Below are 16,383 nucleotides of genomic sequence, written 5' to 3' on the forward strand. Positions count from 1 at the left end.
TTGGAGCTACAAAGGTCTGATCACCATTCACTTGTATTGTATGGACCAACAGAGCTGAGATTTTCTTCTTAAAATCTTTGTTTGTGTTCTGCAGAAGAAAGGAAGTCATCCACATCCGGGATGGCATGAGGGTGAGTAAATGATGAGAGAATTTACATTTTTGGGGGAACTATCCCTTTAATGACACTCTTTAACACAATATTAAATCACACTGACCATTTATAAAGCTCAAGATTACAGATGTGGCTGTTCACCTTTCCTTGTTTTTAGAGCACAGACCTCAACACAGAATTCTGATGCCAAGATTGGTCTAACAAGCCACTAGAAAACATTATGATATAGTTGTGAAATTGTGTCTTTGTTGGATGAGACAGTGGGGTGCAGGAGCAGGAACCCAAAGCAGGACTTATCAGTGTAAATGAAACAAAGACTTTGTTCAAAGGTTTTACAAATATATTACTTAAAATACAGAGACGCAGACTTACAGGAGGAGAGGCCAGGTGTGAAGTGGACGAGCTACTGCATGAGCTGGCAGAAGCTGAGCTGGGAAAGCATGTCACAGCAACTGGAGCAGCTGTGAACACACACACAGACACACACAATTAACATCCTAAGATTATTTATATATATATATATATATATATATATATATAATAGAATAAGTGCTACTTGATTGCCAGGAAAACCTTATAAGACTTCTTTGAGAGTTTGTTTGTAAGTTATTTCCACACCACTAGCGGCACCAAATGGAAGAAATGATTTGTGTGATTCCGTTTGCTACCACTAAAGTCATGGAAATTATACACATCATCTTTAAATCTAACTGAGAGAGGCTAGATACATCATTTAAAGTAAAAGGGTAGTAACTCACACTTCTTCATAGAGGAGCTTGCTTCCAAGAAAGGGTGTTTGAAAAATTCATCTATAGAAAAAGGTTTTATGATCAGTAAAGGAAGACAATGAAAAAGACTTGGCCAGTGCCCAATCTACACTTGGAAAAGGAAAAATACAAAATCATCTATAAATTAAAACTATTGGTTTTAAAAGCTCAGGACATTCTGGGTGAATCAGATTAATGCGTTCATTTACCAGTATGTGTTGGTCATATGGACTATATGGAAAATTGATATTTAGAACACTAACCGAAGTCCATCCGGTCCTTATGGTTCCTCTGCAGGAGGCCGAGCAGCAGGTGTCTGAGATGGCTGGAAGTTTCTCTAGGAATGCTTTAGAAAATGAAGGGAAGACAGGTTTCTACATGGCTTTGCAGAACATCCATACACATTTCAATCAGAGATGCATAAGGCCACACTTACTTTGGGCAGAGAGTTTTATTTTTCTCATAAAACAAGCGGAGGTCCTGCGGACTGCTGGCCTGTTGGACAGAAAAACAAAACAGACTTAATAGCATGCCTTTACTGTAACTCATATAAAAAAAAGTCTGATATGGTACACTGGACCGAACATTTGAAATGCAAAAGCATTCCAAATATTCTTTTTAAATGGCTGAGAGCCCAGGAAATAGATATTTTATAAATATGGGCATATGAAAACTACTAACGCATTTCTTACAAATCAATATCCCTCGTGCATATTACTGGCTGTTATTACTCAGACTAGATGCAAGTATCTAAGTACAGTAGGTATAATTACTAGATTCAAGTACAGCAAACGCAAGTATATGGAGACATGAGAAACGATGATGTGAGAAAGCACAATGTGATGTGTTCTTCTGCACTGTCTATAGTTAACTCTAGGGTTCAACTACAATTAGCATGAAAAATATGAAACGTATATACTGCACTGGTGAAGTTTATGTATGTAATAATATGCAATCTGGACACCTCTGACAGCTACTATTTTCAGCATCATATGATATGGTAAATGTGGGGATTCAGCTCTGATAGAAAGTGCACACCTGAAACGGAGCCTTCCCAGTCAGGCACTGAAACACAATGGTGCCTATACTCCACAGGTCAGCCTTTGCATCATAGTTCTGCGACATAATCACCTCAGGTGCCTGTTCAACATATGAAAGCATTACAGAGTAATAAATCACAAAGGTGTTATGCAAAGTCCAATTGGAAGAAAACACATAATACATACCATGTACATGGGGGACCCACAGAGTGTGGCGGCCATCATGTTATTCTGAAGGTGCCGTGCAAAGCCAAAGTCAGCTGAAGAGACAGAAAGATCTTAGTCATTTTGGTGAAGCACTGCGTTCTGGGAAAAAACCCTCAAACCACTTATATCGATGACTTAGTACATTGATTTAAGAACATGCTTTATCTTTAAAGTTGATTTAAAGTGGATTTAAATTCTATTTAAAAGAAAACGATGCATGTGTAATGAGAGTGTGAGCAGCAAATCTTTGGAGAAGTCTTTTATTATCTAATAAAATGAGCCCATGGAGAGTTTCCACTAGATTTTACATGCCTCAACTTAACAGAAATCACACAATATTAAGACTGTACAGAGCTCTCACACTAGGGACACTCTATACTATTGATTTTCATCTAGATTTCATAAAAGTCTGATAAATGGTGCATTCATTTTAAAGACAATGTGCTGAATAGGCAAAAATGTACCAAATATACCGATGATCTTGCACCCACTAGTTTTTCCCAATAAAATGCTCTCTAGAATGCAAATGTCCCTCCCCATATAGCAAACCCAATAAACTACCTCTGAATAGCAATAGCAAGCAGCAAGGCATGTTCATGTCTTCAAGCATAAAAAAGCAATTTACAAACAAACTGATAAGTCTCACTCTGTAAAAGCCAGATTTTCTAATACACAATTGGTTATGGTATCTATGGTTTCTAATGCTTTTATAGTTGGGAATGTAAATCCAATACACCAGACACTTGATGACGCACCTATCTTGATGCAGGTGTTGTTGGAATGGGACTTGCGGCCTGCAGGGTGGGAAAGCAGGATGTTCTGGGGTTTCAGGTCTCTGTGGATGATGCCTTTGGCCTGAAGAACCCTCATGGCCCCTGCTATCTGCTGCAGAAATACTCGGATGGTGTCTTCACTTAAAGTGCCCTTAGCTGAAAGTGCATTGGACTAAAGATGAGTCATTTTCATACTTCAAAGTTTATACTATATACACAGTGCATTTAACAAAATGCCACTGGTTACATTACAAATCTGATGGTCAAAATGTATGCAAATGCATGTTCTACACCTTGCACATACAAGCAATACACTATGAATTCATGATTCACCCATTTGTATTATCTTTTTCAAACTCTCTGTCAGCAACTTGACCTAAGCTAGAGCAAAATGAAATTTCACGATTCCATAGCAACTAACAATTTTGTTACTGGTGTTTTCAGTGGAATGGCTTCCTATGAAAACATGCTCACACTGTGCAGTCTCAACAGTTATGCTGTGCTTCCTCAGATCTGACGCACACACACACACACACACACACACACACACACACACACACACACACTTCCCCTTCTGGGCTAACTTCCCGAGTTTGGCTTTGCATGCTTTTGAAATACAATGGTATCATTTCTTTTATAATACAAAATATAATCTGAAAAGAGACTAATTACAGCAATTAATTCATGTTAGAGTAAGAATCAGCCCTAATAAATGTTCCTGAGATAATACATTTCAAGAGTTATTATTAAAGGTGAAGTGCGTAATTTCTTTGCAACTAGTGGCACCAAGTTGGATTACGAAATAATCACTGTTTTCAAACAGGCAAGAGCACCCACAGACAGTCCCACCCAAAACTCACACCATTGGTTGAACAAAATATTGCTATGTTGGGCTGGTCAGAGGATGCCCAAAGTAATGTTTTGATGGCGCCAGAAAGCCAGTGTTTATACTTTTTGGGGAAAATCAATGCACAAATGACTTACATATTGAAACAAATCAGGTCATGTTTGGCATATGAGATATCCCACTTACAGTGCAAGTAGTCAGCCAGGTCTCCTCCATTGCAGTACTAAAGGTCAATAAAGAAGGAACAGTGAACATTAAAGGATGAGCATTAATCACTTTTTTGTTCTTCGCACAACAAACCTTTTTAGATTTTAACAATGCTGTATGACAAAACCTGCATCTGAATGGCATTAGCTCACTGCATGTGGAAAGAGGATTCACATGCATATTAAAACAAAGGATGGGCCATTATTTCCCTTTGTGCACTGCTGGATAAGCTTCCCTGTTGCCCCATTGCCTTTTTTTGACTCAAAAAGGCTATTCTAGGAACTGACATTCTGGCAGGGCCTCTGCAGGAAAATTTAAAGCAATTGACAATGCTTGAAGAACCCTCTCCATATTGTTTAACAAGGCTGCATGATTATGACAAAATGAAGAAATATTAATTGTTAACTAAAATGCTGATTATTTTCCTTCATATTGTAATTGCACATTTTAATTTATGTTAATATGATTTACATTTGGCTAGCATTCTGGCTAACATCTCCTTTTGTGTTCCAGAGAGGAAAGAAAATCATAAAGATTTGAAACAACATGGTGGGTAAATGATTACAGCATTTTCACTTTTGGTCGAACTATCCCTTTAATCACGGCAGCTGAAACCATGATAATTTTTTCGATTAATTGTGCAGCCTTATTGTACAAAATACCCTGAAGTTACACAATTATCTGTCTAACTGTGTCGTGCTATTAACCACTGGTAGCTGCCTGCCACAGACCCCAGGGCAAGGCTAATTGCAGGCATTACCAGGTACAAGACAGACAAGATAAACAACAAAAGACACTGGAAAAACATGCTGCCTTACCTCCATTACTAGGTACACAGAGCTTGCTGTTTCCTAGAAAGAAACATGAGCGATGAGATTCAAAAAAGTGGGATAAACAGTGACCAACATGATTTGTACATAATTTCTTTAATACAATTTTAAAAATATGTGCATGACACATTAATCAGTTTGAGACTGTTGGAACGCTGCGAGGATATCTTTAAAGTGGATATTGGACCCAGTTTTAACAGCTTATTTGTGTGTATTGAAAAATCCTGGTTGACTGTGGCTGGTTTAGATTGCATCACATATGGCGTGAGGAGTGCATTTTCTCTGCACAGGGTCATAATGGGCTAGTAAAAAGGGGAGGGCAAAGGTCAAAGGCTTCGTTAACATTCTCATTGTTTTCATAGTTCAATGTGTGAACCGTGAAGTTGTATGACAAGATAATATTCAAAGCAGCCATGGCACCTACCAGTGTAACTCAATGAAACAAGGGATTACTGATTTAGCTGATACAGAGAAAGTATGGCAGAAAATAAAACAAATACATTTATTTTCATTTTCTGAATAAAATTGTGAATTGGGGGGTCTACACCACAGGATCATTATTTGTAGAACACATCTGAATCAAATATTTCCTATATATTTCAATATTTACAAAACACGAGGACATATACAAATATATACAGTAAGTAGTTTGAGAGTAAATGGAGATCGACGTCATTCACAATGCATGGGACTGTTGCCGGTCACTGCATAGCTCTTTTGGTGTGCTTAGCTGCGATTCTCTGATTGATGGATCTTTCTCTTCAGGATCATGGGTAGTGTAGTTCAGCATGAATTATGCTATAAAATGCATAGGTCTGTTTTTAAAGGTTTACAAGTTATTCTTAAAAAGCCATTCCCCTATGGAATCAAATAATGTGATTTTTACTTCCAGAACCAGACTTTTGCCCTAGCATGCACCACTAAAAACAGCAATACACAATGTTTGCCCAAGTTTCAGGCTGACTGGTTCATCAAAAATTACAGAGCAGATGGCTGACTGATCTATCTCCACTATAGCAGAAAGCCAAAGTTAGGCAATGCTGAGTCAGCAGCATATGGCAATTACGGATCAGTGGATCTGGCTCAGCTGATTGGTTGCAGGGGGACAGCTGTTGCTAAGTGATAAGGTTGTTTTAAGTGGGCTACCCCCTTTTTATTTTAGAGCCGTCGGCCTTGGGCTTGGAAAATAACAGGATTATGGTGTTGTAAAAGCTGACTTGATAGTAAAAACAACCTTCACAGAACACAATGTGTCAGGGCCTATTGCACTGACTGATAGTGATTATGTGGATAGTTGAATACATAATAATTTGAGAATTTCAGGGAAGCCAATCAGGCACTATGATGCTTCAGAGAAGATATCATGCATTCGATGTTTTCTTCATTTTATCCACATAATCCAAGAACAATTCTCTACAAAGCAATAGTTAGTCTACATGTTAATACAGTATATGATAATTATTTCCTTAGAGCCCATAGACTAACATTACTGCTTTTACCATTAGAATTGTTGTCTGTACAAAGATCAATAGGTTCAAAAACATTATCTCAAAGAAATTGAATTAGTGGTGCTTGATACAACTAATCAGAAAATGAAAATAACTAGTCTTGATAAAGCAGCAAAGAGCTTGCAGATTTCAGCTGGGAAAACCCAACATGGACCATGCAGACTGTGTGGTGCCTAGATGACTGATGTTCATCCGAGTGATAAAGTAAGCTTTGCTTATGAACACAGCAGGGCAAATAACCACAGTCTCAGCAGAGGCCCTACTAAACCGGTTCTGCCATCAAGTGCATTGGACTTATGTTAATCAAAACAACAGATTGTCGCAGCTCATCCGGTTTCTAACACAACTATTATATTCCAGTGGTGAAGCCAGAAATACACAATCAATGATCTGACAACTTTTCCGTTCTAATATCTGATTCTCAAAATATGACACTGGTCTGAGGTATTAACAGAAAGTGTAATAAAACAGAAAACCACAAATCCTGCGTAGTCCATTTCAATTCAAAAATTGTATTGCAATCTTTTCAACATTTTGGGCCTTTACAGTATGGTTGCCTCACACTTGTTATATGCAACGCATTCTCGAGTTTACCTGTGAAATATTATTGAAACCCAAGACTAATTTAGGATGAAAACCAATACAAGCAATGACTAATGGCTATCTGGAGTAGAGAATCCCAAATCTACACCATCATCCTTTATTCCCACTATCCATGCTCTAAACTTGACAGCAGGATGTCTATGTCCATGGATATCTTCCAGTTTCAAGTATGCATTCAGATATAGTGGCTTTGGTGCTCTCAAAAATGTAAGCGTATACAGTTCTGTTTAAAATGGCATCTCTCTGCTTGGGAAGAGATCCCAAAATAAACACTTACTTAACCTGGGCTACTTCTCACATTCACACAAAAACACAAGTTTGCCATGTGTGGCAAGAAGCCAAGTAGCTCAAATGCAGACTTTCCCCTCAGGGGGAGAGCAAGCAGAGGCATTCAAATGACATTCAATTTGCAGACAGTCAACAAAACTGCAGAAAGTGGTGTGACTCTCTAGGAGATGTGAGAAGAGAACAGGTCAGACCAGTGAAGCTTGGGGATGAAATGTGCTGAGACACTTGAGCTGTAGCTCTTCAAACACACACCAGAGTGTCAGTCTTTCGAGTAGTGTGAACCTTCTCTAGCAAAACTCTCATGAATACAAAGGAAACTAAAGCAACACCAAACCTTAAACACATACAAAAATGTACCATGGTACTACCATGAGATTTTGGATATGTACCATAGTGTTCTTTGAGCGATCTTGGGGTACAATGTGTAAATATCAAAGAACTTTGGTATATCCCTCTGATACTATCATTGTTAAAGGTACCACCACAGTATTTTTAAGTGGGGGTCGGCCAATACGTATCATTGGCTAATATAATTGCATTGCCAATAGTTAAAGAAAACAGTTATTTCATACAATACTTACTTAAAATGTGCTGATAAAAATTTGAAAACAGCAATAATCAAATAATATAAGAATTGAGTCTATTATCTATTGACAATGCTGTTAGTAGATTCATCAGCCTTCCAGATATAATGGTCTTTCACTTCTTGTTTTGAAAGGGAAACATGGGGATTATCTAGCTCTATGACTACGAGTTTCACAGTCAGCAACAAACATATTGCAACAAAAGATAAGTATTAAAGGATTTACGACTGGTTAGAGGAACCAGGTGCTGAACATGTCTTTCGTAATTCTACTGGCTTTAAACTACATCATTAAAACACATGCCTGAAACATTAACCTGTTGATGACCCAGAGGGCAGAGCAAATAGCAAGAACCAAACTGTTTGAAGAACGCATCAAGACAGAAAAATTAAATCATTTCAACAGTCTGGACACACAGGCTTCACTCGCACTGTTGCAAGATATGCTTTCACAGAGTGCCAATGAACTCAGAATACAGAATCGAATTAGCACACAATAGATTAAAAGAGATATCTGTAGACTCTCCATGTTTTCAAGTGAAAAAACATAATTTTTTCCCATGATCTCAGCATGCACATACAATAATATATATTTTTATATGTTTATATTTTATAAATGTATTATAATTCTATTAGTCTATTTTTAATAAGGAGATAAATAGGCACACATAACTTCAATACCCATAATGCATCGATCCTGCAGGTTAACCATTAAAACCAAAGCGCACATGTCATGTCAACACAGGAACACGTGACTATTTGAGCCAATCAAAGCAAAGGAAATCCCGTTAAAGACCCTGGGGGAGGTGAAACATTCATTTTGAGCCTTTTTTTAGTTTTGCTCTGACGACTTGTATGAAAAAGACAGTTAAAATATTTGTATAAGATCATTTAGACTAGCGAGGGTTAACAAAATCGCTTTCCTAAAAACATTGCACTTAAAAACTGGGGCATTGCTCAGTGTCCATTGCTACATTTCGTGTTTAACCTACCTGGAAGTCATGTAATGCAACGATGTTTTCATGTTTGAGTTCCTATAGAAAAACAAAGAATACATTATTTGAATGCGATTGCACGTATTTAGGTTTTTAGGAAATGCTGTCAAGTTCTGCATTGCTAAGACAACCATGCATTACCTTCAATATCTTGATTTCTTTCCCGAGGAGAGTCTGAGATTTGGCCAAATTCTTCTTGTTTATGCATTTGACTGCAACCTCCCAATCGTGCTTCTGTCCAGAAAATGCAATGCAAATAATGCCAATTTTAGTCATTTGAGCGCAATTGTATATAGATGATGTTTGTGAGTACATGTAGGCTACAGTGTAACATGTCCATGCATGCCCATGATTATATGGAGCGGTGTAATATTTAACGGAATAATTGTAAATAATCGATTTTGCACCCCAAAGCTGTAAACCGGGAAGCTTGTTTACATCAGGGGGGAAAATGTCTAAATGTAATGAGCTTCAGATGCAACCAACATCTCTCTTAAAATTGTAAATCGTAAATTTGTGTATAGTAATATGCGTTAAAGCTCTTATTCTCGCCTTTCTGTTGCGCTCAGGGCCTACAGTATATTTAAGGTGGTATGTCGGTTGAGTGCGCAAAGAACATCACAAGTTGTAATAATACACGATAAAGCAAGTGCATATAGATGAAAATGATTCGTTTTAAGTTGTCAAATTATATTATTCTCACCTCTCGATGCCTGCCTTTGAACACCACTGCGAAGGCACCATGTCCTACAAGATCCTTTCTGCTGAACTCGAATTTCCCTACAGTCTCCATCCTCTGTCACGATCCCCAAATGTTGACTATTTATGTGAAATATGAGGGATAGAGATGGCCCACAGGTATCTTCTCTTAGGTTCCCCCTTCTCCTCTGTTTGGACGAGGCAGCTAGAGAGTTGAACCCCACTTGTTCTGTGTGCCATGGGCAACCTTTCCACAGAAATATCCCTATGCTCTTTCATGATTTTCTTTTTAAATATGATATTTCCCCATGTCGATCAACCACTTATAGCGATTTCGGAATAAAAGCAACCTACGCTTAAAAGCAAAAACAATACCTCCTTAAACCGAGAACGCTGGGTTTGTTTGTGTACATCCGATGTTGTCAGCTCTACTTATGCCGTTGCATTAGTCTTGCAGTGTCTCGACTGTATCCAACGTAATTTTTTCTTTTTATTATATTCTCCTGTGTATGAAAAGCTTGAGCAATATTTGTCTATTGGTCTCAACAAAGACCTCAATTTAAACCTAGGGCTGCAGCGGTGCGCATGCGCGCAACTGTTTCCTGTAAGCTCCGTGTTTGACGTCAGGGGAACTCTGTTGCGAGCACGTCACACTCATTGACACAGATAATAGAAAATATTAAAGGACACGAAGCAATCATTTTTAAAACGTTGGAAAGAATTTCGTATTAATATTTTTTCTCCCTCTGTAAATAGAAAGAAACAAGCTGATACCAGCACAACGTGTAGGCTGTTTATAATAGGATTATGTGTATATTAATGTGGAAAACTAATTTTAAACTTTACTCAAATTATTACTAATAAATATTTTTCAAAGTGCAAGTGCTCTGAAAATGTTTTGGATTGCAACAAGTATTCTGAAGGATATGTGAAGTGCCATCTTGCGGAACAGCCTGGAATAGCAATATGATAGATAGATAGATAGATAGATAGATAGACAGACAGACAGACAGACAGACAGACAGACAGACAGACAGATAGATAGATAGATAGATAGATAGATAGATAGATAGATAGATAGGCAGATATTTATTTAACATAAAGAAAGGAACTGAACATATAGGTTTTTGCCTCTGTACAGATACATCATAGCTGACATAACAGTATAGTCAAAAGCAAGGTGCAGTGGTATCAAGTTATACACTAATGTCGGCAAAGAAGCATTTTACATTCTTAAAATGATCAGCTTTTTCATATCTGCCTCGTCAGAAGGCTCATTTCTTAATTGTGGATCCCTTTAAAAAGCCTTCAAAATGAAAGATCCATCATTCCACTCTTACTATGAGCAAAATGACAGTATTTTACCGCCACGGTAACTTTTTAGGGTTCCCTTCCAGACCCAAAACATATGTGAACCAGGGTCAGAAATGAATGAGGGGAAAATTTTTCCTTGGGGGGAAAAATGCCACTGAAAGTGACAAAAATACTTCAGATATGCAAAATGAAGGGGCAAAAAAAAAAAAAAAAAAAAAAATGCCCCCATTATGAATTCCTTCTTTAACATCCGATATTTTTTTTCTAACATTTTATTCAAAGCCTAATACATATAATCACAAACTATGATTTAATGCCAATTTAAATGATAGACAACAACCTTAATGAATTAATTTGGAATTTATATCAACAAACTACAAACTAAATTAATAAAAAAAAGCCCTTAAAATCAGATCCAGGGGGCAAATATTGACCCAAAGTAAAAGGATTAATTTCTGACCCTGAACCGTTGTGAAACCAGGTGAAAGAGGAGAAAAGAGCAAAATATTAGGGATCGACAATGATCTTGCATATATTGTGGATCTGATGTAAAGAATGCACTCTGTTATAGCACTTACAGCTATTTATTTCTGGGAAAATGTACTCGAGTTACATTGTATAATGCCAACATCTGAAGGGTAGTCAAGATTAGAAAGATTAGTCTTTAAAATACTTTCTTGAACTACCACAAGAGGGCACTGCAGGATTAAAAAAGAACCCGCGCCTTGACGAACTCAGCATCTCTGATGCATGAGTGTATTTTGGCAGCTGAAATTGGTCAGGGGAAAAGGCATTTGGAAGCTCCTGCTGAGAGCATTTAGCATCCTGTATTATGATCCATTCTTTCCTATAACAAGGTTCCTTAAAATTCTTTCATCACATGCATCTGATATGCATGCCTCTTCCACTGAGTGGGGTGTGAAGGCAGGTGTTGGCAGGACCTATGATGGCAGAAACTGTCTCTTTTCGCTCTTTTACTGCTCAAAGTCTGCTCTCAAGCTTATGATGTCAACCCTCTCTTCAGCCCGAGGGATCCAGTCCATTCAAAGTTGGCCTCAACGTTAAGGTCTTTCATGATCAGTCACTTTTTCTGCTGAGGAAAATGCCTCAAATGAGCTATGCTATGAACTGTGCTATGAACTCTTATATTTCAAGATATCATGGTAAGCTTGATTTTCCAATTCATGACCCCTTTAAAGGTGCAGTCAGTATTTGTTTTTAACTTACACTGACACCTAGGGGCTTGGATGCAGCATCATTAAAACTCAATAGTTTTTTAGTTACGGATTCAATTGTAGAAATGAACTATTCGCTGTCAGCCAAGATTAATTTAAACCCTATATCAAAATTGAGTAATAACAGGATGGGTTACTTAGATTAAGTGAGTTGTATTCGGCTGGTCATGTGATTCTAACATGGCAGCTACCATGAGGGGACCCTCTCTATGTAAAATAAAACAGCTTTTAATAAGTTTATTGATATGAATGATGTCTTCATTTCTTATGAGTGCTTATGATTCTATACATAGGGCCTATGTTTCAAAATTACAAATATGTTTTTAAAATAAGGAAAAAATTACTGAGTGCACCTTTAAAAAAGTAATGGCCTTAGTCAGTAGATATGTAGTTATGTCTACAAGAGAAATGTCAGGCAGAGAAAGTTTTGTGGCCTAGTCAAATTCATTGTTACTAAGGTTAGGTTAGGGTTCAGGGGTAGGTGTATGGCTTCCGTGGGACTCCAAATGAACACAATATTGCCTACAATATATGAATTTCTTATGCGACTCTCGTGAGACATTCTCCAGGCTCACATAAGTATTTGTCATATGCATTTAACAATATTTTATTATTGTTATTATTATTATAATTGTTTACATTTATAATTAATATTTGAAAAACTTTTCCCACCAAATTCAGGTGGTGTAACAAACATGCAGATGTCCATTCTGTTGTTATGTGACCAAAAAAATAAATGAAAAGATCATAAAAAACATACGGGCACACACACACACACACACACACACACACACACACACACACACTCACACTCACACTCACACACGCACACACACACACACACACTCACACTCACACACGCACAATGATAAGATGTCTTACAAAATAAAAAAAAAATAAAAGACAATTTGGAGATTTGGAACTTGAAATATGTGTTTCAAAATAGATTTCTAAAATATTTCTAATTTTTAATCACCTCAGACAACCTAATTTGTCAATTACCCTCATGCAGGTACCACCTTTACCAAAGGGGCCAGCTAACCTGGGTGCAGTGCACAGCTGCAAGAGCGTGAAGCAATGTCACTGATGTAAAATAGAGATCAAAGTGTTGCTGCTTCACAGTTGTGGAAAGGTGTGCTAACTTGAAAGTGGTCTGCCTGGCTAATCCCTGGTGTTCACATGAGTCACCTGTCAGCTTTTCAAATGGAACTGCATACCAGCTTAACGCATGACAAACAAACCATCACTCACACAGCCACTGAGCTGAACTGTTCCTCATATGTATTAAAGGTAAAGGTTATCAGAAGCTGCCAGTTGGACAGTGAAAGGTCCAGGTGGGGTGCTCTGAAGACCATCTTCTTAATCAGCACTATCAATACCAGCACAGACCCTAGGCTCTGTGTACGTTTAGCTTGGCAGATGTGAGCTGAAATGAGATGGCCCAGAAGGGAATGGATTGGTTCAGCTTGAACCATCTGGTGGATTCCCTGCTGTGGCTTGTTTCAAAACCCTTCAGCATCAGCGAAGGAGGAATTACACTTTCGTTGCTCATAACTGTTATACAGTGTGTTCAAAACAGCAGGAACCTATGCTTACAACCACTAGCCGCAGAAACAGAGGGTTTTGGTGCTGTTTTGGCAGAGTACATTTTATTTGCGATGTTAAAAGTGAAGTGTGTACATTTTTTCATAATTTTATCATCTGTTTTTTTTTTGAGAATCCCAAAACAACATTGGCTCACCCAATGGTGTGAGTTTGGGACAGGACCGGGAAATGCAGTTCTATCAGTAAGACTTGCAGACTTGAGTGAAATTTAAGATGACATTTATTTTATGAATATAAAACAGGAAAGTAATGTCTCTCCTTGGCGTAGGCCCCGCTGGCTGTCCGAAGAAGTTGTACTCGGAACAGTCATATCCTGCCGGAGATAGGAGGCAGGGTGAGGAGCCTACCCCCGTACAGGACAGGACTCAACTGGTGGTGGTGGGGTGGTGGAGGTTGCTGTGTTAGCACACTGAAACAGCAATGTGATAGACTGTGAGCAGACTTATAAAGCAATGGCTTACATGGTGATTGGCTAGGAATTACCCAGCTAATGGTGCGATGATGTACAGCTGCTAGTCTTCCCACTAGAACTATGCTGCCCTTACATTTATGTTCTGTGGCGCTAATGGCCCAGAAATTACACACTTCACCTCTACTCCTCATGTTCTGTTCTATTTCTGGCATCCCAGACACCCCAATGATCTATGTGAAAAAAATAATAACAGCAATTCAGACAATATTAGCATGGGGAAATGTGTTCATTTTATTAATGGGACATTATGCAACATTTTTAATTTAGAGGACTTTTTGAAATATTTTATGAAGTTCAATGGAATTTGTTTTATTTTTCAATGTTATTTTCATTTTCATTGTTGAATATTTTTAATAAGATTAGAAAAAGTTGTCAACATTACGCTTCAATGAAAATTTTGTTTTTTTAAGATATTAAAGGAATGGTTCACCCCCCAAAAAATAATTCTCTCATCATTTTCTCACCCTCATGCCATCCCATATGTGTATGAATTTCTATCTTCTGCTGAACACAAAAGAAGATATTTAGAAGAATATCTCAGCTCTGTAGGCCCATACAATGCAAGTGAATGGTGGCCAGAACTTTGAAGCTCCAAAAAGGACATATAAAGTCAGCATGAAAGTAATCCATATGACTAGTAGTTTAATCCATGTCTTCTGAAGCGATACGATCAAAAACAATGAATGTGGAAGAGAAAGTGGAGATTCGTAGTAAAAAAGACTTCAAATATTGATGTTTCTCACCCACACCTATCATATCACTCCTGAAGACATGGATTTAATCTCTGGAGTCTAAGAGATTGCTTTTATACTGCCTTTATGTGCTTTGGAGCTTCAAAGTTCTGGACACCATTCACTTGCATTGGACGGACCAACATAGATGAGATATTCTTCTACAAATCTTACTTTGTGTTCAGCAGAAGAAAGTAAGTCACATATATGATAACATGAAGGTGAGTAAATGAGAGAATTAAAATTTGTGGGTGAACCATCCCTTATTAAGGGCCTTGCAGGGGTCTCTAAGATCCCAGACAGAACATGTGGTATAAGCGACACAGACAACATGATAAAATCCTGCCACTGATAAAAAACAGTCTACTGTTGCTACATTTACATTTATGCATTTGGCAGACGCTTTTATCCAAAGCGACTTACAGTGCACTTATTACAGGGACAATCCCCCCGGAGCAACCTGGAGTTAAGTGCCTTGCTCAAGGACACAATGGTGGTGGCTGTGGGGCTCGAACCAGCATCCTTCTGATTACCAGATTACCAGTTATGTGCTTTAGACCACTACACCACCACCACTTGCTCACCACCAGCACCACCACTTGCTAAAACCAGGTAGAACGACTAGAACCAGTTCCACCCACTTAAGTTTCCTCGAGCATGGACGTACAATCAATTTGGCCATGTTTTTGCCTTCAAAGGAAGCACTTTGAAGAAAAAGCAAAAACTAGGCTGTAGTTCAGAGTTTTCCTGCATATAGTCTCTTGGCTCAATAAATGTATTTTCAGTCACTGGAACATGGCCACTCTGCTTACCTACGGGCACAGTCTGTCTTCAGGCAGCCATGCATGGTAATTAGTAGCCCTGCTTAAGGCACTTTGGTTATCACTGCTGCAAGATATCTGACACATCATTCAGAGTCATTGGTTTTGCTCTCAACAATTGTTCTAATCTTCTACCTGCACCCACACACAAACAGTACCTACATCTCGCTCATGTCTGCATTTTCCCTACACAGTGCAGAGTGGGCATATTACCAAGGCGACAGATACTTTCCATACCTATTGTAAGATATGTATTCAGTGTGGGCTCAGTGTTCCAGTATTATATGAAGCCCGTCCTTGATTTATAGTGATTTATAGGCAGAACACGTGTGTTTCCACACAAACAAACAGGAACATGATACTAACAGTTCTGGGGTGGGAAGACAATTCTGATTGGTGACATCACATTATTTTGGCATTGGTGGGAGAGCCTGGTACAAAAACAGTGGTGCGAATACGATGCCTGCTGGTGTCTGACAGCAGCTGTCATGTCTTTGGGGAAAAGCTTCATGGAGCTCGCATTTGGTCTCAGTGCGACATGAAATTACTGTACTCATCACGCAGGCTTGCTCACTCCTCTTTATTTTTCTACAAAAATATTTCACCTTATAAAAGACAGCTCAGAATTTACATAGATTTTTTTGCAACTGCTATAGAAGATTTGAATTTAAATATATATATATATATATATATATATATATATATATATATATATATGTTTATATTTGTATATATATAGTATATA

At 38.1% G+C, this 16,383-nt stretch overlaps 1 protein-coding gene across 1 annotated transcript in view; it reads right to left on the reverse strand.

The window, feature by feature from the left end:
* The window catches only part of LOC127625204 (serine/threonine-protein kinase ULK1-like), a 28,658-nt gene extending 18,614 nt beyond the window's left edge, over positions 1-10,044 (reverse strand). The window contains exons 1-12 of the mRNA XM_052100339.1: positions 9,465-10,044; positions 8,903-8,995; positions 8,759-8,800; positions 4,773-4,805; positions 3,934-3,970; positions 2,883-3,056; positions 2,107-2,180; positions 1,919-2,020; positions 1,317-1,375; positions 1,144-1,226; positions 872-922; positions 486-574 (exon numbers count right to left, since the gene is read on the reverse strand). Of these exons, the coding sequence (XP_051956299.1) occupies positions 486-574; positions 872-922; positions 1,144-1,226; positions 1,317-1,375; positions 1,919-2,020; positions 2,107-2,180; positions 2,883-3,056; positions 3,934-3,970; positions 4,773-4,805; positions 8,759-8,800; positions 8,903-8,995; positions 9,465-9,554 (927 nt within the window). The 5' untranslated portion in view covers positions 9,555-10,044. The remainder of the gene's footprint in view (positions 1-485; positions 575-871; positions 923-1,143; positions 1,227-1,316; positions 1,376-1,918; positions 2,021-2,106; positions 2,181-2,882; positions 3,057-3,933; positions 3,971-4,772; positions 4,806-8,758; positions 8,801-8,902; positions 8,996-9,464) is intronic.
* Positions 10,045-16,383: the final 6,339 nt, after the last annotated feature.

Source organism: Xyrauchen texanus, chromosome 31 (genome assembly GCF_025860055.1).
Source record: "Xyrauchen texanus isolate HMW12.3.18 chromosome 31, RBS_HiC_50CHRs, whole genome shotgun sequence".
NCBI lineage: Eukaryota > Metazoa > Chordata > Actinopteri > Cypriniformes > Catostomidae > Xyrauchen > Xyrauchen texanus.